Source organism: Jaculus jaculus, chromosome 3 (assembly GCF_020740685.1).
Source record: "Jaculus jaculus isolate mJacJac1 chromosome 3, mJacJac1.mat.Y.cur, whole genome shotgun sequence".
In the NCBI taxonomy this organism is placed as follows: domain Eukaryota; kingdom Metazoa; phylum Chordata; class Mammalia; order Rodentia; family Dipodidae; genus Jaculus; species Jaculus jaculus.
Window position 1 is genome coordinate 34504629 of NC_059104.1, and position 27084 is coordinate 34531712.

The 27084-nt window shown below is 43.1% G+C and overlaps 1 protein-coding gene across 7 annotated transcripts in view; it reads right to left on the reverse strand.

Moving 5' to 3' along the window:
• Window positions 1-703: 703 nt before the first annotated feature.
• Window positions 704-27084, reverse strand: part of Lmo7 (LIM domain 7) — a 263869-nt gene continuing 237488 nt past the window's right edge. For 3 of the 7 annotated variants that reach the window (XM_045145095.1, XM_045145099.1, XM_045145100.1), the window contains 14 exons: window positions 26465-26652; window positions 24798-24861; window positions 23124-23180; window positions 20978-21003; window positions 20613-20717; window positions 19804-19896; window positions 18773-19404; window positions 17829-17894; window positions 14187-14239; window positions 11517-11733; window positions 6407-6703; window positions 3949-4057; window positions 2792-2894; window positions 704-1482 (listed from right to left, as the gene is read on the reverse strand). In XM_045145095.1, the coding sequence (XP_045001030.1) occupies window positions 1460-1482; window positions 2792-2894; window positions 3949-4057; window positions 6407-6703; window positions 11517-11733; window positions 14187-14239; window positions 17829-17894; window positions 18773-19404; window positions 19804-19896; window positions 20613-20717; window positions 20978-21003; window positions 23124-23180; window positions 24798-24861; window positions 26465-26652 (2033 nt within the window). In that variant the 3' untranslated portion in view covers window positions 704-1459. The remainder of the gene's footprint in view (window positions 1483-2791; window positions 2895-3948; window positions 4058-6406; window positions 6704-11516; window positions 11734-14186; window positions 14240-17828; window positions 17895-18772; window positions 19405-19803; window positions 19897-20612; window positions 20718-20977; window positions 21004-23123; window positions 23181-24797; window positions 24862-26464; window positions 26653-27084) is intronic. The other 4 variants (XM_045145096.1, XM_045145101.1, XM_045145098.1 and 1 more) reach the window with 2 other exon arrangements.

The following is a 27084-nucleotide window of genomic DNA, read 5'->3' on the forward strand; positions in this document are numbered from 1 at the left end:
TAAATAAATAAATAAATAAATAAAAATCAAATGCTTATTTAAAAGAATGGAACCCACGGCAGGCTACTTGTCAAGTTCCAGGCCAGTGAAAAAAGTACTGTCTAAGCAAAAATAGACAGTACCTGAGAGAAAACACCCAAGGTGCTGGCTTCCACACACGTGCTCTTGCACACACTCAAATACACACACACACACACACACAAAATCAGAAAGACCACGGCAAAAGTTTTATAGACGTTCACATGTCAAATTTTGTGGCACTGTATTCAATTTAATTAATTAATTTATTTGGGAGTGACAGAGAGAGAATGAGGCAGAAAGAGAGAATCGGTGTACTAGGGCTTCCAGCCACTGCAAAGGAACTCCAAATGCATGCACCACCTTGTGCATCTGACTTACCTGAGGTCCTGGGGAATTGAGCCTCGAACCTGGGTCCTTAGGCTTCACAGGCAAGCGCTTAACCACTAAGCCATCTCTCCAGCCTGCATTATATATTTTACATACGTGCAGCTGATTAAATGTTAATGACCCCGAGAAAAGATGCTACATAAAACACCATATCAAGACCACATATCAAAATCTAAGCGTGATTCTTGAAAGGGACAGACACTCCCCAGTAAAGGAAGGGAGGAAGGAGGAGAGAAGGGGCTGAAACTAAATGGAACAAAGCAAAATTTTAAAAACATTACAAAGAAGCACTCCGTAAATGCATTACCAACTTTATTTACAAATGCAGTGAAACAAAAAACGCTTACAAGTTTCTGGAGAAAACTCCTGGTATACAAACTGTGGTTATTTTTCATTATTGAAAATAAGCAGCTTTCTACTGGAATTTGCTTAGAAACAGTTCTCATGGAAAAAAAAAAAAAAAAGAGCACCCGCCTCAAGCAAATAAAATGTTACACAAGCGAAGTAATTTTTCAGTTGCATCACATGGGTAGAAAGAAGACTTACAAAAGCAAATTTATGTGTGGACTTCAATGAAAGCTTCCATGTAGTTCCACATTAACTTAGAATACATTACAATAAACAGAGCAAATGCCATTAAACATTTATATTATTTCAAATAATATTTAAGAACTTAAAAAAAAAAACAATAAAATACCCTCTTCAAAACACCACCAAAGAGTCAAATGAGATCATTATCAGCCTCAGAAACGTTTTTTCCTAAGCTCTTGGGTTTTTGCCCTCCCCTTGTGCTTTTAAGATGTTGAATTCCCAAAGTAAATACTGCACTTTTCCCCCCACACACAATTACCTTCTTATAAATAAACAACAACAAAATACAGCTTCTAACAGGACTACAGGGTTCCTGTGTAATCTAACAAGGCAAAAAAAGACAACAACATTATTTTAAAAAAGGAGCAAAAACTGAGACAGACACCGTGTATTATAGACCTACACCAGCAGCAAACCTTCCTCTTGTATCTGCAGCAGCGCTTTCCAGTGGAGGCTTACGTCACATGGCGGTTGGCCGTCCAGCTGATCAGGCAAGGAGAGAAGAGAGAGAAGCGCTCAGATTCAGCGACATGTGGGCCGTATCGCATGGGGATACACAGCGGTCATCACTCAGAGGGGCCCAGTGAGGTAGAAAGAGTCACCTGTCACTCAGTCTTAGAGGAAAGGGAAGAGAATTGCAGCCTCTGGGCTCTGGGATTCTTTATTTTAACAAATGGAATAAAAATAATTAATTGCCCATACAGAAAGAAATTACCCTCAACTCTCTTATTATTTGTACTGAAGGGGAGACAAGGCATGGCCACTTTAGGAGTCCAAAAAAAAATCAACTATATTTGGCTTTAGACTAGGAAAAAGTACACACACATACACACACTTCCCCCCCAAAAGGAAATGTCCAGCCTTGACATTCTCCAACTTCAGCGCCAGCCATCCAGGGAAGGGGCTGGATGGCGTGGGCAAGAAGGCTCAGAGCCAGTGACACATAACAGAGAGTTGATGGGCTTCAACCATTTCCAAAACACTGCACATGAGGGACCACATAAATACCTCTGAGTTCAAAAGCAAAAGGTTTTGCTGAGACCACTTGTAATACCCTTTCACAATAAGGAAGAAACACGTTACCAGCATCAAGGTTCAAAATATATACAGCAGTCATTTATATATCTTGCTGGAGCTACAAATAATACACACCTAGTTACGCTATCCTAGCTTTATGACACACAAACACATGCTCAGGAAATAAGTGACATTTAGAGGTTTTGAAAAAAACTCGACACTGAAACATCATATGAACAGAATGAAGGCTCTCTTTTAAAAAAAAAATATGCGTATGGGTACATGATTAACAAAGCAAAAACTGACACTCGGTGATTTTAAGTCATCATTTTCAAAGTTGGTCATTTTCCAAATCACATAATCAGTTCTCATCTTTAGATAGAAAATGGATGGTGAGAAAACAGACTTTAACCAAGAAGCAGAGAAGAACCCACACAGTAGGTTCACAGTAGCCATCTGCTCCCCCCTGACTGTGTCCGGGGTCCCAGGAAGGTTTCCCCAGGCCCTTTGCAAACTACACCAGCCACTGCCTCAACTTTGCTTGCCCTCTAGCTCCTTGACCCCACAGCACCCTCCCCTTTCCGTGGCTGGGCTCCTGGGGCATGGGACCCAGTCATTACACATCCTCTTTGAAGGGGACAGACTAAAAGCCTTAGAACTCAGAATCCTAAGGCAGAGAACTTGAGGAGGAAGTGGCTGCAGGCTCAGGGAAATGCATGGGAACCCGCGTTCTCCTCAAAAGACAAGAGATTTTCTCCCGGATTTGCTCTCTTACATTTGAATCGGAGATAGCAGTCATTGCAGTAGAGCTGGTGGTTTCTGATTCTGACTTCGGCTCCTGAGGAGGAGCCTCCGAGGTCACGCTCACAGGACACGCACTGGGGGACAAGAGAAAAACAGCCTCAATTAGATCCAAAAGGCTTGGGGAAATTTCAGAAAGGAGAAAGAGAGAGACAAAAAAAGCAGAATGCAGCTTCTAAGCTTTTGGCTCCATTACAACAAAGGAAAAGAGGAGAGGGAGAAGACCAAGAAATAATCAGTGAATCAAACCTGGCAGAAAGGACCCTAAAAAATTCGTAAAGCCGATTTCAAGAGCTGAGATGATCATTGCAAATCTACTGGGAGAGTGGGGAGATAATCTGCTGATTTGCTTTGAGAAATTTAGTTTTCATTCTCCCAGGAGAATGGGGAAGGATAGTCACCACATGAAAGAAAGAGTAGCTGATGTGAACACAGTTCGGGTTTTTGGAACTCAAGTGTTGGGTGGACCACTCCCCCATGGCTCCAGCTTCACAAGTTTTCCATGGGGAACCTCATTTCAAGACCAAGGATTGGGGTCCTGTGTGCTGAAGCAGTGTTGTGGCTTGTTCAGCTCTGTCTGGACCAGGCTAGACTAGTGACGCAGACACATAGACACACAGACACACACACTGCAGCCCCTAGGTCTCCAGGATCAACAACAGGCAACCCCAGTCCTGGCCCAATCCAAGTCTAAGATTTAGAGCCTCAGCCCTTTCTTATGCACAAACATCGGACAGGTATAAGCAGGCTGTGCCATTGTGAGGATCTTCCAGACACAATTAAAAGCTCTGCTTTCAGACACTGATAAATGCTAGGCCCCATGCTGCTATTAACACTGGTAGATTACACTTTAAGTGTGCCCATGACCACATGTTAGAGAAAACAGTACTCCCTGCACGTTGATGGGACTCCGACACATCAGAGAGAGGCAACACATAGCATTCCCCTAATGACGTTGCACAAACACGTTCAAGGGTTTGCGGACCAAGTATTAGCAAGCGACTAGAGACCCGGAAGATGCAGCGCCCAGCCTGTTAGTGGCCCGTCCACACCCAGCGGGCGCAAAGAAGCCATGCGCTCTCCAAGCAAAGCATCGCAGGCCGGCAGGCAGGCTGCTTGTCTCCGTCTCACCTTGAAACAATGCAAATGATAACACAGACCCAGGGACTCGATGATCATGGCAGCTCCTTTGCCCAGAATGCTATCGCAGTAGGAGCACACGCGCTTCCCACTCACTGACCTAGGGGCAGAAGAACAATGCCATGGAGACTTTTGTGTCCGCAGCGTGAGGTTTGTCGTGACGGCCACGCTCCCGCACGGACGCTGCTGATCGCTGAAGAAAGGCTACGTGTATCTGTGGGAGAAAACTTCCACCAGCCAATCCCCATGGTGGCTCAGGGGACTCCGACACCTTTTTTCACCTGAATGAGCAATTTCAGCCTTCACTAGTCTGTGTGTGACTTCGTGGCACACCTGCTCACCAATGTCGCGCCTCCTCTGCTCTGTTGTGTCTTCCTGGGAATGAAATTTGCCTAGACATACAAGTGCGGCCACGAGATCTGGCCCTTCAAATCCTGACGACCAGCTCTGGCAACTGAGTGCTACCATCTTTTCAATGTGTGTGCGTATGTGTGCGTGTGCATGTGTGTGTGTGTGCATGTGCATGCACATGTGGAGGCCAATGGATAACCTTAGGCCACTGTCCTCAGGTACTATCTACTTTGTCTGTGAGAAAGACTCTCTCACGGGCCTACAGCCCCAGGGATCCTCCTGTCATTCTCCCTGGGGCTATGAAAATGGGTGCTCAGGACCGACACTCCAGCATCCCCCCACCCCGCCCTTTCTTATTCAACTTTCCACTTAGCAGTTTGAACACTTTTCCTGGATATGAAGCATGGGGACAATGGAATGAACGATGCCTAAGAACTACAATTTATTAGGGAGAGAGGTTTGCACTTTACTTTTGGATATAAGGTGAAGGTAAAGATGACTTCACTCTTATCTTCTTATCCATGCCGCCACCTCTCCCCACCCCCAGCATAAGCACAAGACCTTGAAGACACTGGGTGGTGCACAGCTATTGAATGTCAGCAGTTCAGACCTCTGCACAGGGAAGCCTTGACCTATTGTTCCCCACTCTGCCCTCCCACATGTGCTAAGGGAGAAGAATGATTGAGCCACTCTCCTCTACACAAACTCCATCTCCCCAAAAATACACTGACTGCAAATCCTTGCCCTTTTTATCGTAACTCAACTCTCTCATACACTTTTTGTAGGTCTCATTGCATACAACATAATTTTGGATATCAAATATTTTCTTATCAAGATGAATAGTTTTTTTTTTAAAAAATATCCATGGCTGGAGAGATGGCTCAGCAGTTAAGGCACTTGCCTGCAAAGCCAAAGGATCTGGTTCGACTCTCCAGGACACACATAAGCCAGATGCACAAGGGGGCGCATGCATCTGGAGTTCGTTTGCAGTGGCTGGAGGCCACGGCACACCCATTCTCTCTTTCTCTCTCTCTCTCCCCCTCTATCTCTCTCTGCGATTAATAAATAAACCCATCCACATAGCAATGTGTTTCTACCCTTAAGTGTTTCATTTGTGATGAAAGGTTGTACACACCAGCGGGTCAGTAGAAGTCCCTGGAGGAGGTGTTGATCTATGCACTTGCATGAAGCACAAGAAGACCCGCAGAGCAGCTGTGCGGATCTGGAACGAAGCCCATGCGGACACCAGGGCTTCATTCACCTCATAGCACAGGGCCACTCACCATGCTACCAACCTCTCACACACTTCATACCACGTGGGCTGCACAATTCAGCTGAGGAAGATGGAACAAAATGCCGACAAACCAGCTAACAGACAAGCAAGAAATTTGGCAATCAAAAATTACAAGAGCGGGCTGGAGAGATGGCTTAGCGGTTAAGCGCTTGCCTGTGAAGCCTAAGGACCCCGGTTTGAGGCTCGGTTCCCCAGGTCCCACGTTAGCCAGATGCACAAGGGGGCGCACGCGTCTGGAGTTCGTTTGCAGAGGCTGGAAGCCCTGGCGCGCCCATTCTCTCTCTCTCCCTCTAAATGCCTTTCTCTCTGTGTCTGTCGCTCTCAAATAAAAAAAAAAAAAAAATTCCAAGAGCCAGAATGAACCTACTCAATGATTTGTTTTGTTTTGTTTTTTGAGGTCTAGCCTGTTAAAACTCCATCTTAGAAGTTTCTTCATGAGGCTTTTCTGCCATATTTGGTTCTAGCATGTGGAGGTTGCAGAGCTATTAGAAGTCAAACACTTGATAGTACAAATTTGCAAGGCAGTCGTGAGCTGCTGAATTTTGACGCCACATGGAGAACTATTTGGGTAGATCCTAAAGCTGAGACACTGAGATACAGGAGGAGCCTTGTGATCACCAGACAGCTACCATGACACGGGACCACAGAAAGCCTCCTCTGATGCGAGAAAGAGCTCGGAATTTACAAGATCCCAGAGAGCTTGTCTTCTCGTTGGCTGAAAAATATACGTAAGATTTGGGGGAACTTCTAATGGAGAGACACCCCAGAGATGAGGAAGACAGGGAGAAAGACAAAGGGCCTCACCTGTTACGGAGCTGAGAGCCAGGCTGTGACATAGAAGGAGAATGACTGCGTGGGGTTGGGGACTGTGAGGTGCCCGGGCCTGGAATGGTTGCCTTCACGGGGCCAGCTGAAGAAGCGGGCGCGGTGGAGGATGGGTTCCGCATGTAGGCACGGTTTGAGGTGGACACCGGCGGTGGCAGTGGGCGACTGAAGTCTTGAACGGACGCAGAGGCGTGGACTCCCGCAGGCTGGCTGTGCCAAGGGGATTGCCGCCAAGAACTGGGCCGCGGCGAGTCCAGGTTGTCCAGAGACTCCCCTCTGAAACATGGGAAGGACTTGCTGAAATAACTAAGTGAAGCCAACCGAAAGAGTATACCCGGCTCCTCTGGGGTCAATATGAGACCCGCAGGTAGAAATTTATCTCAGATCAGTTACCAATGAAATTGCAAGTAGAGCACTGCGCAAGGCTTACTGCGACGTTTGACATTTTCCTCAACCTTTATCTTTGTGTAGGGTGTAAATGACGGAGACACAATGGAAAGAAAAAAAAAAAAAACTACAATAAAAGCTAACACTAAGGAGACAGATACTCATCTCTTAACTTTTAACAGTTTAGACTCTTAAAATTCGGGCTAGAGAGATGGCTTAGCAGTTAAGTGCTTGCCTGTGAAGCCTAAGGACCCTGGTTAGAGGCTCGATTCCCCAGGACCCACGTTAGCCAGATGCACAAGGGGGCACACGCATCTGGAATTCCTCTGCAGTGGCTGGAAGCCCTGGTGCGCCCATTCTCTCTCTCTCTCTCTCTCTCTCTCTCTCTCTCTGCCTCTTTCTCTATCTGTTTCTCTCAAATAAATAAATAAAAATAAACCAAAAAAATTAAAAAAAATCTTTCAAAATTCAAACAAAAAATATTTTAAATACTAAATAAGTATTAAGCTAGACATTTTCACAGAAGTATTAAACATAATCTTCAAAAAATTTCACAATATTCCTTCTTTTAATATTTTATTAATTAATTAATTAATTAATTTATTTGAGACAGGGGCAGATAGAGAGAATGGGTTGCCAGGGCCTCTGACCACTGCAAACAAACTCCAGCTGCATGTGCCACCTTGTGCATCTGGCTTACATGGGTCCTGAGGAATTGAACCTGGATTCTTAGGCTTCGCAGGCAAGCCATTTTTCCAGCCCCCACAATTTTTTTTTGTTTGTTTGTTTTTGTTTTTTGAGGTAGAGTTTCACTCTAACCCAAGCTGACCTAGAATTCACTATGTAGTCTTAGGCTGGCCTTGAAGTCACAGAACTCCTCCTACCTCTGCCTCCCAAGTGCCAGGATTAAAGGAGTATGCCACCATACCCAGTTCACAAGATTCTTTTTAAATGTTATAAATAGTACCCAAAATAAGGGCCTAGGGACCTTGGCTAACAAGAATTTGGATCCTTGGCCTAAGGGATACCTTGCAGTGCTTTATGTACAGCCTGATGAACCATTGTGGTCAGAGTTGAAAGACCTGAATGCAGCAAGAACTATAGAATGTGAGGTTTGGTTTATGAAGGTGAGAAAGAGCTTTGCTTGGACTGGGCAAGGAGAAGTTTGCGTAAAAAGTTTGCTGTTATGTTAATGTCCTGAGAAGTTGTGCAGAGTTGCTTCTTGTAGACATGAACTGGTGTGAGCAAAGGGATATGGCACAGAAAGAAAATTTTGGGGGTGAACTGCTGCCCATTCAGCTGCACTGGAGCAACAGGAAGAATGTAGACTCTTTTGAAGGGGCCTGAGTGCTCAAGGAGTGTCCTGTTCTTGAAAGTCTGCTTTATTCACCCCTGGATTAACAAACAAGCACCCTACCTGGTATTGTGGAGTATAAGAATGCAGAAAAGAGAGGGTCATGGAGTTTGCAGAATGGTCTTGCACTTTGGAGATGGCCATGGGCAGTGTGAAGCAGGTATGCTGGGTGCCTGCATGGAGACCCAATAGAGCCTTGAGGATGAACTGTGGCTTGCAGTGAAGACCCAGTGGAGATGCCGGGACCACGAGATGGCTGCTAAGGAAAGCTGTCAGGCCTGGATGAAGTTTTCCAGGACTGTGAGCAGCCTAGCTGGAGGGGTGGAATTGGAAGTCCAGAGACCTGTTGCTGGTTAGAACTGTCGAACTTGGAGATTTGTCACTGGCTAGAGTTGTTGGAACTGGAACTAGAGAATTTGATGTCTGCCCTGTTTAAATCTTGTATTGCTTGGATATTTCTTTGCTATGCCCAATGCTATCTTTTGCAGTGTGTTTATTCTGTGCCATTATGTTTTGGGGGAATTTTGGGGGGTATTATGACTCAGTTAAAAGCATTTGGATTATGGGGACGTTTGAATATCATGAGGACTGATAAAAATTATGGTAACTTTTAAAGTTGGATAAATGCACTGCATTTTATATCATGTATGGTTATCAGTTTATGGGGGCCAGGGGCAGAGTGTGGTGGTTTGATTCAGGTGTCCCCCATGGACTTAGGTGTTCTGAATGCTAGTCTCCCTAGCTGATGGCAATTGGAAATTAAAGCCTCCTGGAGGCAGTGGGGGCGGACTTATGGTTATGATAGCCAATGTCCCCTTGCCAGTGCTAGGCACACTCTCCTGTTGCTATTGTCCACCTTATGTTGGGCAGGGTGTGATGTCCACCCTCAGCTCATGCCATCGTTTTCCCCCTGCCATGATGGAGCTTTCCCTTGAGCCTATAAGCCAAAACAAACCTCCTTCCCTGCCCCGCCCCCTGCAAAAAAGCTGCTCTTGGTTAGGTGATTTCTGCCAGCAATGCAAACCTGACTGCAACAAATACAATAAGCATTATCATATCAGGAACTGCCTTTCTGCAAACTGCCTCTTTGAAGCCAGATACCACTCATGTCGCCCCGAAGCTGCCAGAGCAGCTGTGTGGAGAGACGCACGTGGAGAACAGCGCCTCTGGCCCTGAGACAGCCCACAGGAGTCTCCTCAGGAAGGACCAGCAAATTGCACTCCAAGGCCAAGACATGCAGAGCTCATGAGCTTTTCTACATTTTAAGAGTCATTAAAAAAAAAAAAAGAAGAAGAAGTAGGGGCTGGAGAAATGGCTCAGCAGTTGAGGTGCTTGCCTGAAAAGCTTAGGGACCCAGATTTGATTGATTCCTCAGTGCACACATAAGCCAGATGCACAAGGTGGCATGTGTGTCTGGAGTTTGCAGTGGCTGGAGGCCCTGGTGCACCCACTCTCTTTCTCTCTCTCTCTGCCTCTTTCCTGCTCTCTCTCAAATAAGTATTAAAAAAAAAAGAGGTGGCAGAACCCCTCTAAGACTATTATTACTATCTGGTCTTTTATTCGCACAAATCCTGCCAATTCCAACTCTATATCTGTTCAAGTGCCAGAGCCACCACCAGGCAAAGAATTGCCCAGGCAACCCTCAATCTCAGTTATTCTTAACTAAGTATTTTAACGGGGAAAGAACACTCAAGATGTACCATGCCAAAAGCCGGGAGTACTAGACTCCACTGAGTTCTGAGATGGAGGAAAATGTAGGTCTTTCACATTCTTTAACAAGTGCACGGCATTCTTGCTAATGCTCCACTATTTCCTGAAGTAAGTGCCCTATTTATAGCAGCTATTAAGGTTATGTTTTTGCTATTGCCAACACTATGTAAGTATGAATCCTTATTTGGATCTTTGAATATTTACTCAAAAATATCCAGAAGATAAAGTTCCAAAAAGGAACCAGCTCATGGGACACAGACATATAATTTTTTTAAATATGTAACAAGAAAATGTCAACCCAACTGGGAATAAGAATTCCTATTTCTTTATACAGATGTCAATACTAGGTTAAATCAATCTTTAATGCTATACAAATCTCATAAGCAAAAGGGCACATCATTATTATTTGGAGTACTATTGATTATATATATATATGTATACACACACACATGTATGTATGTATGTATGTGTATGTATGTATGTATGTATGTATAATGATTTGTTTCTCTTGCCCATGAATTATCAGCTCATATCACTTGTCTTTTTTAATAAGGAATTTACTGATTTAAAAGTTAGGTATATATTGAGGTAATTATTTTTTATCCAAAACAAGTTGTGAATAACTGTGTCCACTTTATCTGTCAGAGAATAGTTAATCAGAGTGGCTACAGTGCTTGTTAACCAAGATACAGTTTTTAAATAAACACACATCTTGGGCTGAGGAGATGGCACCACGTTTAAATGCTCTTGCTTACAAAACCTGCTGGCCCAGATTCAATTCCCCAGTGCCAGATGCCCAAAAGGGTGAATGTGCCTGGAGTTCATTTGCAGAATCAAGATGCCCTACTGTGCCTACACTCACTCTTACTCTCTTCACAAAAAAATAAAATATTTTTTTAAATGTTCATCTAATTGTGCCAATTTATATCTACACATTCACCTTCTTAAGGTTCTAACAATTGGGTTTGCATACTTGGCGGACCCACTGATCACAAGTCCAACCTAGCCATTAATATTACAGACATAAATATGGCATCTCTTAGAATTTAACCACCAAGGAAGCCCTAGATATATATTTAAATATATGAATCTCATGTCAGAATTCCACATCCAGATTAATAATCTATTAGATATATGATCTTGTCCAACTGTCTTTATTCCTTCATTCCCTGAATATAGAAAGAATTTCTATGTCTACTTCAACATACTGTGTACAGATTAAATGAGAGGTACAAGCTAGCAACAGGCTCATGTCTGATGGAAAATAGCACTCAATAACTTGCTCTTATTTTCTCCTTATCAAGTCTTAGGTCAGCAGAAGAAATTACAGCAATAACTTTTCTGTCAAAAGGAAAAGGTAAAAGGTATAGGGATGGAGAGATTGCTCAGTGGTTAAGGCACTTGCCTATAAAGCCTAACAACCTGGGTTCAATTCCCCAGTACCCACATAAAGCCAGATACACAAAGTACAGAGTCACCCATGAATCTGAAGTTCTGTTTGTAGTGGCGAGAGGCCCAGGCACACCCATTTTCAATCTCATATTCTCTCTCTGCTTGCAGGTAAATAAATACGATTTTAAAGTCTAGAAACAAGACACTAGTCTCCCAGTCCAGAGGTACATCCCAACTGCCACACACCTTCTCATGACCCCGGGCAGACAGATGGGCTCCTTGTTCACCACACTGGAGCTGCGCTGGCGGATCCAGCTGTTGTCATTGTGAAGTGACGTCCTCTTCCTCATTTCCTGAAGGATTTGTTGTCTCTCCAACTCTGCTTCGGAGGGGACCTGATCCTTCTTGACACTCCTCTGGGAGAAGCCAGTGTGCCCGATTCGGTCTAAATATTTGCTGCTTCCTAAATGACAGACACACCAAAAGCTTCAGTATTAGGACCGACGAGATGATGGTGGATTAACCTCCAAAGACAGCTCCAGATCTAACAGTGTCCCCAAGCTGATAGCATGGCTGCCTCCCAGTCCTGGGACTTTTAGTTCCACGGAGGCTGCCTGCACACAGTAGGAGGGACCCGTAGGGTTCCAGCATTTTGATGTTATCAAGTGCTCTTCTACTTTTTGCTTCCCTTCTTCTGTTTCTTCCTAGACCAGTTGAGTGTACCTTCATGACATGCTTACTATGAAAACTCTGTAAGGAATAAGGGAATTTTCTTTTTTTAAAAAAAAAAATTGTTGTTATTTTTATTTATTTATTTGAGAGTGACAGACAGAGAAAGAGGCAGAGAGAGAGAGAGAGAGAGAGAGAGAGAGAGAGAGAGAGAGAGAGAGAGAATGGTTGCGCCAGAGCCTCTAGGCACTGCAAACGAACTCCAGATGTGTGTACCCCCTTGTGCATCTGGCTAACGTGGGTCCTGGGGAATCAACCTCGAACCAGGGTCCTTAGGCTTCACAGGCAAGCGTTTAACTGCTAAGCCATCTCTCCAGCCCAGAATTGCAGAATTGTTTTTTTTTTAAATAACATTCTCCTTGAGAGTGTGAGTGAAGCCACAAATGTGTGTATTTCCAGCCGACATGGTCCAGTGTGCGTGGGCTAAGTTACAAGGTACAACACGAGCAGATTGGAGAAATAGGAGCATATTCAGTCACTAAAGTAGCTTTGGTGAAGGTGAAGAACAAAAGCAGCTGAGTGCTCCAAATGATAACCCACGAATACTATACACACTTGTTTCTGTTCTAAGAAACATACAGAACTGTAAGTATTAAATTTACCAGTGACAAATAAATCAATCAGCATTTCATCCTCAGAGCTCTGTCTCTTGGATTTTCTAATTCATTCGTGATTTGAGTAAGCTATCCAAAACTTCGGGGGGTATCGTCCTGCTTTTAATTTGGATGAAGAAATTTAACCTACGGATTTCTTTCCTTTCTTTCTCTAGATTCATTGCTCCTGCGATTCTTTTAGGATAGTTTGTCTACCCTTGTACCTACATTAAAATAGCTTATCAGTTTGATAAACTTTTAAATAAAACATTTACTACTTTAAAAGTATCTTATTGGTATCACCAAGTTATTCCATCTATATTTAATAATTTCTACTGCCTGTCATTCAGGAACTTATAATGGGTTAATACACAGGGGAAAACACATACCAAACTTAACCAGGCTAGGCACAAAGCAGAACCATGAACAAGGGTATTGAAGATAGACACAGTTGCTGTACTAAGCAAGTGTTCTGCTCAGAACAGAATATCAACAGTACATGTTCAAAATATGTCTTGGAAGAAAGATGTGCTTAACCTATGATGTTAATGGTAGCTAAGGTCAAGTTCAGGGGAGGAGAAATGAAACTCCAAATAGGACAAGGTCCAAAGACTACAGGAACTGAATCAGGAAGTTATCTCAGGAGTCAGGAATTAGGAGAGAGGACCATTGGTTATAGCAAACTTTCCTAAGGGGAAAAGGAGCCAAAAAAAAAAAAAAAATCTGGAACATGTAATAGTCAAGTCACAGCCAAGGGACGACAGGTCTGTCTAATGAGAGGCTATAAACTCTATGAGCCTTAGCCAGACGTTGCCAACCAGCTGTCACTAGACAGGATATTATCTCATGGAGGATTTTGTATTTTAAAAAATTCCTTCTCAGCAATTTAAAGATAATATATAAAATACAGATATTTTTGGTGCTTCTTTCTGAAAGCAGAAGCGCTTGGCAATCAGACTTGAATTCTTCCATATGTCAGTGACAGACCCGGAGCCAGAATGTACCCCTTTACCTCAGCCCCTACTGGGACCATGACTCATGTTCCTAACTGACCAGCAAACTGCGTATGCAAACCCTGCCAGACATGGCACTTATTGCTTAGCGGGGTTTTTATTTTTTTTTTGTCTTAGCTGTATAATGTCAGTTCATAACACATTCATCAGAAACATACTTAGTAATAATAATAATATCGCTTTCTAAATTTATTTTCATGAAATGAGAGAAGTTGACATTTTTGGTATTGACAAGTACCACTTCAAATCTATATACTTTTTAAGTTTCTTGGTATATTGCAGTAGTCTTTTCTGACCTCGTTCTGTAGCTGCAGGATGAAATCTACTAAACAAATAAAAAAAATTCTACATATTGCCTTAGCAATTGAAAAAAAATTTTACTATCCCAGTGTTCTTTCCACTATAAACAAAGCCAAAATAAACAAGATCACCATTTTGTAGCAGACATTCAAAACAGCATTTTAATTATGTAATTTTAATGAATCTGAAATAGCATACCCTTAAAAACACTGATCATAGCATGGAGTGGCATAAATAGGTTAATCGTGCTGAAGAGTTTTAATAAAACAAATCACACCTACCGTTTTTATTTGTGGGGTAATTGTCTAGTTCAGTGGTAGACCTGGATTTACTCCTAAAACACAAACAGAATACATTAAATATGTGTCTTTATTAATATCCTTTTCAGATTTATGAAGTAAAAATAACAGAAAGACATTTTTAAGGGGGGAAACTTATTTTGTGTGTCAGTTGAGAGGTCTATTTTTAAACCAAGGAAATATCCATATTGTGCAAATGAGCGCAGAACAGGACCTTGAGAGGCCACACACAGACATCAACATATGACAGCACCTCCCTAGCTCACACGATGATGAAGTTGGATTCCTGACTGGCTGTGTCAATGTTTAATCCGTGTTCCAGATCTCAGGCTTGCCAGGGGTATAAAAACATCTGACACCAAATCACTTAAAATCAGACTGTCCTGCCTCCTCCACAATGCCCCATGTCATCAGGATACCACTGATCACCCCAAAGTACAAAGTCACCAAATGCTATCCTTACATTCCAAACAGGTACTAAGGCATCCTGAATCCACAGGGGAACTTGAAAATACCTTTTGTTCTGAAAGCAGCACAGGCTCATCTCATTACCACTAGACTAGGAGCACTAAGTTTCAAAAATAGTAATAATGGGGCTGGAGAGATGGCTTAGCAGTTAAGGCACATGCCTGCGAAGCCTAAGCATCCAGGTTTAATTCTCCAGGTCCCACGTAAGCCAGGTGCACATGGTGGTGCATGTGTCTGGAGTTCATTTGTAGTAGCTAGAGGCCCTGACACAGCCTCTCTCCCTCTCTGCCTCTCTCTCTCTCTCTCTCTCTTTTCCCCCTCTCCCTGTCTCTAATAAATAAATAAATCTTTCTTAAAAAATAGTAATAATGTGGCTGGAGAGATGGCTTAGCACTTAAGACACTTGCCTGCAAAGCCAACGGACCCAGATTTGATTCTCCAGGACCTATGTAAGCCAGATACACAAGGCTGCACATGTGTCTGGAGTTTGTTTGCAGCAGCTAGAGTCCCTGGAGTGCCCATTCTCCCCCCCCCCCAACCCCCCCTCTCTCTCATAAATAAAAATTTAAAAAAATTTAAAAAATAAAAATAATAGTAACAATGTATAGTGTACAATACTACCCAAATTGCATATAGACAACATAACTATGGTTCCAATGCAATAACCTGTAACACATGTTAATGTACCCCAACTGGTAGAAAGCTTCACTTGTGAAGAATCTCATTTGTCTTTACAAAAAAGCAATGAGATGTCAGGCCACACTCCTCAATGCCCTTGGGCATACTTTCTGTATCAACATCTCAACACTGCTTTAGAAGCATTTGTTAAATTTCTTTTCCCTGAATTTTAACTATTTTTTCTAATTGAATGACTTATAAAAAGCTTTGTAAACATGTAAATAAATTCACAGCTTTAAAAGAGACCCACATTTTAATGATCTATTTTTCCTCAGAGAGGTTCATTATGCATGAGGTCATTTACCACTAGATTTTTCTTTCTGGCTCTCTTGAAGTCATATCTACCTAAGAATTCCTGTCTTTCACTTGTCTACTCTGAGCCCTCTCCATTCGTTCAGCTTGCCTGGAGATGGAAACCTTTCCTTGAGTTTAATGAAGAAGGCAGTTTCCTGAAGGATGAATTTCAGCTCTGCAAATGGAAGCTAATGAGCCTACTTGAGGTATTTATAGAGTGGCTGTTCAGTGATTTCAAATCTGTGAGGTATTTTTACAATTAGTTTAAAACATGAAAAGTTAATGCTTTAAGGGCCTGGAGAACAGCTTAGTGGTTAAGGTGCTTGCCTGCACAACCAAAGGACCCAGGTTCAATTCCCCAGGACCCACATAAGCCAGAGATGCCCAAGGTGGCACATACATCTGAAATCTGTTTGCAGCAGCTGAAGGCCCTGACACACCCATTCTCTCTCCCTCCCTCCCTCTTCCTCCTCCTCTCTCAAATAAATAAATGAAAACATCTTTTTCTAAAAAAAAAAAAAAAAAATCACTGCTTTCAGAAATAGTAAATAACATGTAACTTTTCAGAGAGCTGAAATCCCTTCTTCATTTCCTAAAACTGACCAGTGGCTATTGTTCACATCTTTTTTTAAAAATTTTTTTTATTATTTATTTGAGAGCGACAGACACAGAGAGAAAGACAGATAGAGGGAGAGAGAGAGAATGGGCGCGCCAGGGCCTCCAGCCTCTGCAAACGAACTCCAGACGCGTGCGTCCCCTTGTGCATCTGGCTAACGTGGGACCTGGAGAACCGAGCCTCGAACCAGGGTCCTTAGGCTTCACAGGCAAGCGCTTAACCACTAAGCCATCTCTCCAGCCCATGTTCACATCTTTTTTAAATATATGTTATGTTGGGCATGAAATCCTAGTCCTTGAGAAGCTTGGCTAGTGTACGTTAGCCATGAACACCTTGTCTTAGCAAACCAAAGACAAAACCAAAGTGAAGAGGGGTCACAAGAAGAGGACATAGTTCTTCCTGCCTCTGTCCACTACCCCTTGCAATGTGAATCCTCTCACAAAAAGAGCTGTTTTTCCCTTCTCTTTGAGCTCTTTGGATTTTTTTAAATTACATTTTGTTTGTACATATGGATGCAAGTGTGGCCCGTCTCTTGCTGCTGCAAACAGTCAGATGTAAAAAGAACATCAGACTTAGTTGGCCTGAATGCTTCAGGTCCTCCTGCCTCTGCCTCCATTGTTGTAGGTGCTCTGGGATCACGTATGCATGCGCCACTTTGCATCGGACTTTACATGGGCACCAGGAAACTGAACCTGGGCCGGCAGGCTTTGCAAGAACATGCTGCAAACCACTGAGCAATCTCCCCAGCCCCACTTTTGGGGGTTTTTGAGGGTTTTGCTATGTAGGAAGAGCTGGCCTTGAACTTGCAGTATCCTCCTAAGAGTGCTGGGATTGTATGAGTGCATCACGGCATGTGGTTCTAACCTGAGGCAACTGCTTGCCTACGAACAAATGCGTAGACCTCAAGATACCACCACGTAGGCTATGTATATTTCTGTTCTTTTTATGTCCATCTGCCATGTGTGCAAGACTCCACGGGCTTGCTGGATGCTGAAAACAACTTGACTCAGTTAGCCTACTGCCCCTCTCACCACCCAGCCAACGCCGCAGAGCACCATTCCATGCTTAACCAGTAGCAGATACGTGACTTAGCCCAGTCAAACAGATTTGTCCAGCTGAGCTCAGCACGAATATCTGACCCAAGCTGGAGGGATGGCTCAGCAGTTAAGGTGTTTGTCTGCAAAGCCAAAGGACCCAAGTTCGGTTCCCCAAGACCCACATTAGCCAGATGCACAAGGGGGTGCATGCATCTGGAGTTCACTTGCAGTGGCTGGAGGCCCTGGAGTGCCTATTCATTCTCTCTCTCTCTCCCCCTCCCTCCCTCTTTGTCTGTCAAATAAATAAATAAAACAAAAATATATTTTTTTAAAAAGCTGACCCATAGAAATAACGAGCAAAAAGTTTAGAAGTAATTCCTTACAATGCAAGAGCTAACTTACACAGTTTACGTCACCTCTGTGTACCACAAAGGACAGAGAGCCAAAGTACACTCACAACTCATCTAGGCAAGCCCAGGGTTCTTCTGAAGCCATTGCCACCAACCAAATACAAGGAAGCGTTCTACACACCTGTCGCTAGTAAGCAATCCTGAAGATTGTTCCTCTTTCTTTGGCATGTCATAGGAATCAATGGGCCTGCAAGATACGGAAAAGTACAGTAAAATATCAAACCTTTAAGACATTTCTAGACTTTTTGAGAGAGAGAAAATACCAAAATCACATTCTATTATTCTCTTTATGAAAATGGTCCTTGGGCTAAAAACTTAATATAAAGAAGTATTTCAAACAATCATTGAAAAAAAAATCAAAGACAATAGACATACTGCTAAGAGACATCTGCTACTCACACATTTACACACTCCATTCATTCTGTGAGTATCTACTGAGACCTGGTCATGATCTAGGGCTACAGAAGTAAACAAAACTAACTTTTTGGCCTTGTAACATACTTTCCTGAGGCATTCAGACCAAGAGACAAAACAAATGCAGGCATATACAGCAGGCTGACGGGAATAGAAAGAAATGGGGATGAAACACATTATCATTTGGATATTCTTAGAAAGCTAAGGAGATGATGCTGGAAGAGACATTTGAATCAAATGAATAAGCCTTGTGAATATGTGAGGAAAGGCATTTTCGAGGGATCAGATCACGAAAGCCCAGTGTCAGAGAGGATGTTAAGCCTTTTTCAAGAGGAAAGGAGGCCACTGCAGATTCAACAGGGGAAGTGTTAGCGCTAAGGGGTAGACATGAGGGTGAAGACATTACACAGACAGGCCTTCTGAGCTGTAGTGAGGATGCTGGATGGTGTTTTAACATGACAGGAAACCAAACCACGTGAAGGGCCAAGCAGGGAATTAAAGTGACTGGCTTGATGCTTAAATAAGGCTCCTCTGCATGGCATGCTTCCCATGGATAGAGGAAGGATGATGGGAAAGAGAAGACAGCAAGGTGGCCACCCAGAGGCCAAGTCTACTGAAACCACCTGGTGCCCAGCAGGTATGGGAACAAACCTCCTATACTGGTAGATTTTGACAGATGTTTCCCTCTCCCTCTCTGCCTGGTGCTTCTGCTCTTCGGCATGGTGCTTCTGGGCCTGGGCCTGGGCCTGATCCTGGAGGGCCTGGGACTGTGCCAGAGCCTGAGCCTGGGCCTGGGCTTGTGCCAGGGCCTGAGCCTGAGCCTGGGCCTGTGCCAGGGCTTGAGCCTGGGCCTGCGCTTGTGCCAGGGCCTGAGCCTGAGCCTGGGCCTGTGCTAGGGCCTGAGCCTGGGCCTGGGCTTGTGCCAGGGCCTGAGCCTGGGCCTGGGCTTGTGCCAGGGCCTGAGCCTGAGCCTGGGCTTGTGCCAGGGCCTGAGCCTGAGCCTGGGCCTGGGCCTCAGCTTCCTGCTGCTCGCGAAGCTCCTGCTCTTCCTGAAACTGTTGCTCCTTCAATTTCCTCTCCTGCTCGAGAACGAGCTGTTCCTGCAGCTTCTGCCTTTGGTCCTCCTGAGCAACATCCTCTTCCGGGGTTCTCTTCTCCTCCTCTCCAGCTCGGGTTCCTTCCCTGTCAGAAGACTTGGACCCCTCACTCCAGGTGGCTTCCCAGGTGGCGATGGGCTCCCGCGCGGTCCTAGAAATGCTGTGCGAGTTTAGGACCATCAGCTCCTGTGTGGCCAGGGGACAAAGAACCCCATCAACGTCTGAAGCTCTACCACGACACACACATACAGATTCAGTTCTAGCTGAAATCAATGAGAGCAGCCCAGAAGTCCAGTGAGATCAAGTTTCAGTGCAGAAAAGCCAGGGAAATGAGGTGACAGAAGAAAAAAAAACCCTGAAGTTCTAGTAAGCTTAAACCATCTCATTGATATAACAACAAAAGCAAAAGCAAGGGTGAGGTTGAGACATCAAAGCAAAACTCTTAACATATCACAGATCAGGGCATTTCCCCCCAAAAGCTACAGAGATGAAGGTGTGGCAGTAAGGGGAGGAATGGAGCATCCTGTTCTTGCCAACGCCATAGCAAGAAGGGAGAGAGCCAGCAGGTGCATTTGCCAACGCTACCTCGTTCAAATACTTGCAGTTCTCCCTCTCAGCCTCCTGCTTAGCACGCTGCCACTCTTCCCTCAGTTTCTCTTGCTCACGTTGGTATTTTTCCTACGACAAACATACGAGCCAAGAATTAACGAACATTGGCTTTTCACGGTCAGCAGATTATTTTCCTTGAACGTGTGCGCCATCTCTAAACCTCCACGTTATTTATTTTAAACTAGTTATGCAGGTAGTGTGTATACCAGCCAGGATGGTACCATCGCTAGCCTGCTCCCCGTCTCCCTCCATGAGGATTGTGGGTGTTGCATTCACATGAATTTTTAAAGACGACGGTCTCATGTTCACATAGCCCATCAGATTGTAGGCCCTGAAGCAGAAGCGCTTAGGTTGAACTGAAATTCATATGACAGGATAGAGCAGATATGCTGAACAAGGCCCCTGTCTACCCATTACTGTAGGTATGATTGATTCATCAAGGCTCCCAGCTGGTGGCAAGGAGACTGGATGACTCCAATGACCCTCGTCTTCCACGGACAGGAACCAAGTCCTCAATCTACGTGCCTCACAGGACTGCCTGCAACCTCTTTATCTCCAGGGTACTCCTGAAGGTAATCACTGATGCTTTTAGGGTACCTGCGAGTCTTCCACATGGAAAAGTCATGATTTAATGAATACTGCACAATTTGCGAAAGGATGTGTTAGCTGTTTTTTTTTTTTTTTTCTGCTTTTCAAATGTGCTTCTCAACACTGGTCACCACGGACCAGTGAAGAGTAATGAACCCTAATCCTGCTTCCTCCTGACCAAGGACACGCAGGGGCACCTGCAGCAAACGGTCCTGCTCCTTCTGCCACCTCTCCTGCCGCTTCCGCTCTTCCTCTTGATCCCATGCCCAGCGACTTGGGGCACTGAGGGTTGGAGCTGGAAGCTACGGGATGCAAACAGAGAACACATGTCATTAAGTCATTTGCTGAAACCACTTTCACCGGCATCAGTTATTCATCTCACACTTGCTTACTCAGCATCAGACAAGATGTGGTTTTACATGTCAACAACAGCCCTTTCAGCTAGGAAGTACCACTAACTCACCAATGCTCATGCAACGTCATGCAACAATGCTACCGTGCATTAATTCAGGCCCACCAAGCTGCCCTCGCTTATGCCCAGCGACAAAACAATAATACTTACATCAGGAGCCACAGAATCCGAGCTTCCTGCATTGCGGCGTGTGGGCAAGGAGGGAAGGAAAAGACAATGTAAATATCCACTTCCACAAGACAATTCTTTCCAGAGAGTTATGTCACCAGCTAGCTCTACACCAGTAAGCCACATGTATCAATTTTCTCTTTCAAGCAGCCATCACTAAATCCTTTCCCCACTCAGTTCCATCTGTACTCATCTTCCAAATTCAAACTTATGAACAACAGAGTAAAAACACAGGTTCCTTGAACTCTAGGTACGAGAGCAGTCTCAATGATTCTTTCTGAAGAAGAGTTAAGGCTTGTTGTTGACTTGAGCATTAACTCAGAGTTTGGCTTAGGAGGAAGAAAGTGTCTCAAATGTTACAAGATAATACCAAATTTAATGACTTGCAAATACTCATCAACAATAAGACAGTGGCAAGTCTTACGTTCCGGATCCTCCTGCTAATGAACTACTTTTTCTAAATATGCTAATGCAACAAGCAAGTTCAAGAATTTTTTTTCCTTCCTCTCCTATTATGTTTGAAACTTTTGAGTATTCAAGTTTAATATGTAAATGAGCATACATTATTATTTTTTTTTTGTTTTGAGGTAGGGTCACACTCTAGCTCAGGCTGACGTGGAATTCACTGTATAGTCTCAGGGTGGCCTCAAACTCACTAGTGATCCTCCTACCTCTGCCTCCCAAGTGCTGGGATTAAAGGCGTGCGCCACCACGCCCAGCTATGAGCATACATTATTATTTTTGAGATGACGTCTCATATAGTTCATACTGGCTTCAAACTTGTCGATGTAGCCAAGGATGACCTCCACCTCTCAAGTGCTAGAATAACTACATGTATGTGTTACCATGTCCAGTTTGGTTTTTTTTTTTTTTTGAGACAGGGTGTTACTATTTAGCCCAGGCTAGCATCAAACTCTCGGGCGTCTTCCCTACTGATAGGAGTTAGAGGCCTATAACATGATGCCCAGATAATACTATTAACTTAAATGAGTGTGCATCTAAACATTATACTATGATTCTAAAAAAGTACAATTTCAGAAAACATATCATAATGCAATCTTTTCAACTCTTCCCAAAACATTAGCTCTCAGGTAACTTTTAAACAAATTCTTTAATACTTAGAAGAATTTTCCTACTTCAAATAGCTTATTGATGAAAAGTGAAAGAAAACTAGAATAGAGAAAGAAAATAAATGATTTTGTTTCAGCCCATTTGAGTTAGGGGTAAAATATCACTTCAATTACATAGCCATAGTAAAAGAGAAGTTTAGTTTAAAAAAAAAATCAAAAGCACTAAGAATATTGATACAAATAGTCATGCATAGCTGAAAAGCTATTTCTGTTTATGGTCAAAAGAGACCATAATACATCATAGAAAAGAATATTAGACAATTAACACAACAGACACAAACCCAGTAGGTATCGTGTTACAAGATGAATTTATAAACATTTCATTAACCTTAAAAAGAAACAGTAACATTTTAGATGGCAACAGTAAATCTCGTGACCATTGCCTCTAAGATGTCAGATGTCCCTTTTAGGTTTTGCAGAGCAGAACAAGAGTGGAAACCACATTCGTGAGACAGAGGTTAGACAAGTGTGGAGGAGGAGAAATGCCACATGCAACACACATCGCAGGCAGCCCTGCCAAACAACACCAACACTGGTGATTTCCAATGCAAGTCACTGTTGTTTATTAACAGCATTTCCCACACCAAAACCAGGCAGGTTTTTAAAAGTTGACCAAACAGGTGTTGGTGTAATCTAATGCTGTGCGGTTTGTAGGAAGCAGTAAGGCATAAATGAAAAGTCCTCATTTCTTACTGTTACCCAGTGGAAAGACAGGTGCGTTAACAGCATCTCAGTGTTTTTGGTGTTTTGTTTTGCTTTTGCACAAAGTTAAAAGAGAAAACACCTTTAGAGGTATACAAAGGACACACAAAGACCCATTACCACAGAGGTAGACCCATGAACTGTAAGAAAAGCCTGATGATCCTAGGAAAAGAACGGAAATGTGTTATGTTGCTGGATCATGATGACAGTCAAATGGAAGGCTCGGAGCCCAGGACCACAGACCACAAGGAACAGCAGAGAGTAAGACCAAGTCCATGGCTAGCTTTGTGGTTTACCTTGTTCAAAAAATTGTGATCGTCTTTTTAAGTTTCTCAAAGAAATGGGTTCAGATGCTAGTTGAAAAAATAAAAAACAAACAGCATGTCATTCATGTTAACTTCTCACCACTGGCAAGTAGTACTTGATATACCCTCTTCTAATTGCAACAATATTATTTTTCTTAGATGACAAAACTGACAGCCATAGGAGATACAAATTATTTCAAGGCACACACAACATATTTTAGTACTATATGCTAGACTAACATTAGTAAAAGGAACCAACACTTTCATTAATTAATTTTAGTGGGAAGCATTGTACTTTCACAAAAACGAAAACCACACCACTGTGCTAGATTGCAGAACTTTCGCAAAATGAAATTTCACACTTTTTCCTTAGGTTCATCAATCCAAAACTACCTCTACCAAAGTACTTTTCACTACATTGATGGATGGTAACCAAAAACTATTGGAGAGGGTGACAAAATAAATATTACCTAAAGGTCAAGTGAAAACAAATGCTAAAGTTAACTAGAGTATTTTACACTACCTTTCAAGATCGTATGCCTAGTGACTTAAGTTTTAAAAACCTGGACTTCAGTCAGAAAGAAAAAGAAAACATAACCTGGCTTCTCATAAAAGTGTCACAAGACCATGGCATAAGACGTAAATGTGATTACTGTTTGATAGTGGTTGACTTATCCAAGCAAAATCCTCAAGGTCTGCATAGGTTCCGCAGTCACTAAACAGTGTCTCGTCAACAGGGCCCCGCTGAGAACACTGCAGAGCAGGCCTGGGGCCCCTCATTTTAGGGTGAAGTAAACCAAGTATTGCTTATTTTAAAATTTATTTTAAAAAAGACAAACAGCTTGAAATGCAGTCGCTTCTGTTAGAAATGAACTACGACGACAGATCAGCAGTGACGGCAGGCAAATCTACATGTTTAGGTTGGCACTGACCTTATTCGTGTATCTGTAAGCTGGAAGATAGTGGTGTTAATGGTAACAAAGCCTGTGCAATTGCAGCCCTATTGCTGGTGCCTTGGCCTCAGTGCGAAAGACTCTGATCTTATTTGGGTCTCTTTGCTTGCCTATGTGGCCCCTAGACATCTCTCTCTTTTATTTTATTTTTATTTTTTTGGTATGCCTGAGGATTAGCACAGTGTGAGAGATAGCTAAACGTGGAGGGGCAAAAGTACCAAAAGAATGAAAACTGCAGCATTTCCCTTCTTTTTCCTTACACATAAGGGTGAGTGGGACGAACAGGTACTGGCCCCCAGCATTGCTCGGCTAGGATCAGCTGCCCATACACTTGCTCCTTTCATAACACTCAAGGGGAAAAGGGACTTCATTCATCGCTTTGTATTCAACCAAGATCCTTCTGCCAGCACACCACGGCCGGAAAGCAGCTGGCATCGGGTAAACCTCTTCTTATTGGCTTAGGCCCAGAGGCAGCCGGGGCTCCAGATCATGCTGCCCAAGTCCTGTGTGCGGTTCCTGAGCGGTTGGTTTCGCTGCTGGAACTGACGTCCTTCCAGCGGGCTGCCATCGGATCTGTGCAGCCGCCTGCTCGTTTCCACTTGCAGAGGATCAGTTTTTCTTTCGCTTGTGGATAGTAACCTTTACAACAGAGCTCGAGAACTATGGCTTGTCCTTGAGAACAAACGTTAGGTAATTAAAAGGCGCAGCTCACCTTTTGGTTCAGAACTTGTGTTGCTTTCCTCGTGAATTCCATTGATTTCTTTGGGTTCAGCACACTAGAAAGATGGCATGCTCGTTAACGTTCTCTCCAACTGGACTTTTGCACTTAAATAATCCATTTCTCACTAGTGAAAACATTTCTTTTCTTTTTGGTTTTTCAAGGTAGGGTCTCACTCTGGTCCAGGCTGACCTGGAATTAACTCTGTAGTCTCAGGGTGGCCTTGAACTCACGGCGATCCTCCTACCTCTGCCTCCCGAGTGCTGGGATTAAAGGCATGCGCCACCATGCCCGGCTTAAAACATTTCTTTTTAAAAATACTTTATTGTTATTTATTTATTTGAGGGGGGGGGAGAGGCAGAGAGAGAGAGAGAGAGAGAGAGAGAGAGAGAGAGAGAGAATGGGTGCACCAGGGCCTCTAGCCGCTGCAAATGAACTCCAGACACATGCACCATCTTGTACATCTGGCTTACGTGGGTCCTGGGGAGTTGAACCTGGGTCCTTTGGCTTTGCAGGCAAGCGCCTTAACCACTAAGCCATCTCTCTAGCCCAAGTGAAAATATGTCTAAATAAGATGGGCTTTGGGGGATACTGATCCATTTCTTATAACTGTTTACATGTAGTGAAAACTTAATGTGCTTTTTTTCATTATTTTTTAATACTTGTAGAAGGATTAGTGAACTAGCTACAGGCAAGGCTGATTACAAGTTTAGTTAGTCATTAATGTTCTCAGACATATAAGATAAAATAGACCTCAGTCTATTTGACTTAAATTTAGGAGTAAGGAAAACAGACATATATGGGCTGGGGATATGGCTTAGTACTTAAAGGTACTTGCTTTCAAACCCTGCCAGCCTGAGTTCAATTCCTCTAACCCCATGGAAAGCCAGATGCACAAAGTGGTGAATGCATTTAAAGTTCCTTTAAAGCAGCCAAAGGCCCTGGTGTGTTCTTTCTTTCCTCCCTCACCTCTCCAATAAATAGTTTTACAAAATAGCCACTTATGATTATTTAACACTTAAACCTTGCCTTCAAACTTGAACAATATCTCCTTACAAAAGTTTACTCAAAAGTTTAAATTATTGATTTAAGCAGAAAAACAGTTTGTAAATGGAAACCACATTTGTTTTCAAAACTTGTGTAAACTTGTATTGTTCTGACACTTAGAAAAGCTTCTGCATTGCAATTTTTAAATCAATTAATGGAACTGATTATGTCTTAAATCACATATGTAATTCTACCTATCAAGTTCACCTTTCCAATAATTAAAATGCTTTCTGAAGTTTTATGTGGCACAGAATGATGACATGCTGCCAGTGAAAACTAAAGAAGGCACAGATGATTTATCGTGAGTAATTCTACATAATTACTAGTTCACATTCACAAAGATCTGAGACATGGCTGCAATAATTAAAGATTGGTGAGAAATACTTGCAAAACAACATTGTAGGACCTTTGATGATACTATTACATAGCTTACTAATAACAGGCTATTAATAAATGACACCTTATGTTTTCAAAACTACATTTTAGTCCCATAATTAAATATAGCCTGGTTATTTGTTTTCTGTAATATCAAAATTGCTCAAACAAAACAAATTCTAACTTCTATTCTTGCTTTGCTCTACACACACAGAGTGCCTTCTTCTCAAAATACTTACAGGACTCTGAAGGCTTTCAGAGAAATCAGTGGTTATTGACAGGCTCGAAGACTTGTCTGAGTGGTAAATTCCAGAAGTTGTATCAGTCCACTTTGTTTCGGGTGAACCTATAATTTTGGTAGCCATACTGGTGAGATTGAGGGTTTTATGCCGTGTGAATGGCAGGGAAAGTTGGTCTTTGCCCCAGTCTGATTGGCACATGAAGATCAAGGAATGAGTACACATAAATGGTGGGATGGAAAGAATCAAGTTACTGAATGCACAGAGACAAAATGTACACAGACAGACGACAGACAGACGTACGACAGACAGGCAAATCAGGTAGGGTGTGAAAGAAATGAAGACTTTCGGGCTTTTAGCAACAGACCACCTTCCCAAAATGTAAACGTTAAATCATGCTTGTAATGAACACTAGCAAACCTGCTGAATTTTCCCTTAAACCAGTACTAGGTAATGCACTGGCATTAGAAACTGGCATGTCCGAGGAAACTTACTGCCCTTCCCCACCGAACTCAACCTGTAACTAATAAACACGATTGTGGAGAATGCAGACTGAAAATTCTCTGAGAGCAAATCATGGGAAGACAGCTTACCAGGTTCTTTCTTAGAGCAGTGCAGTT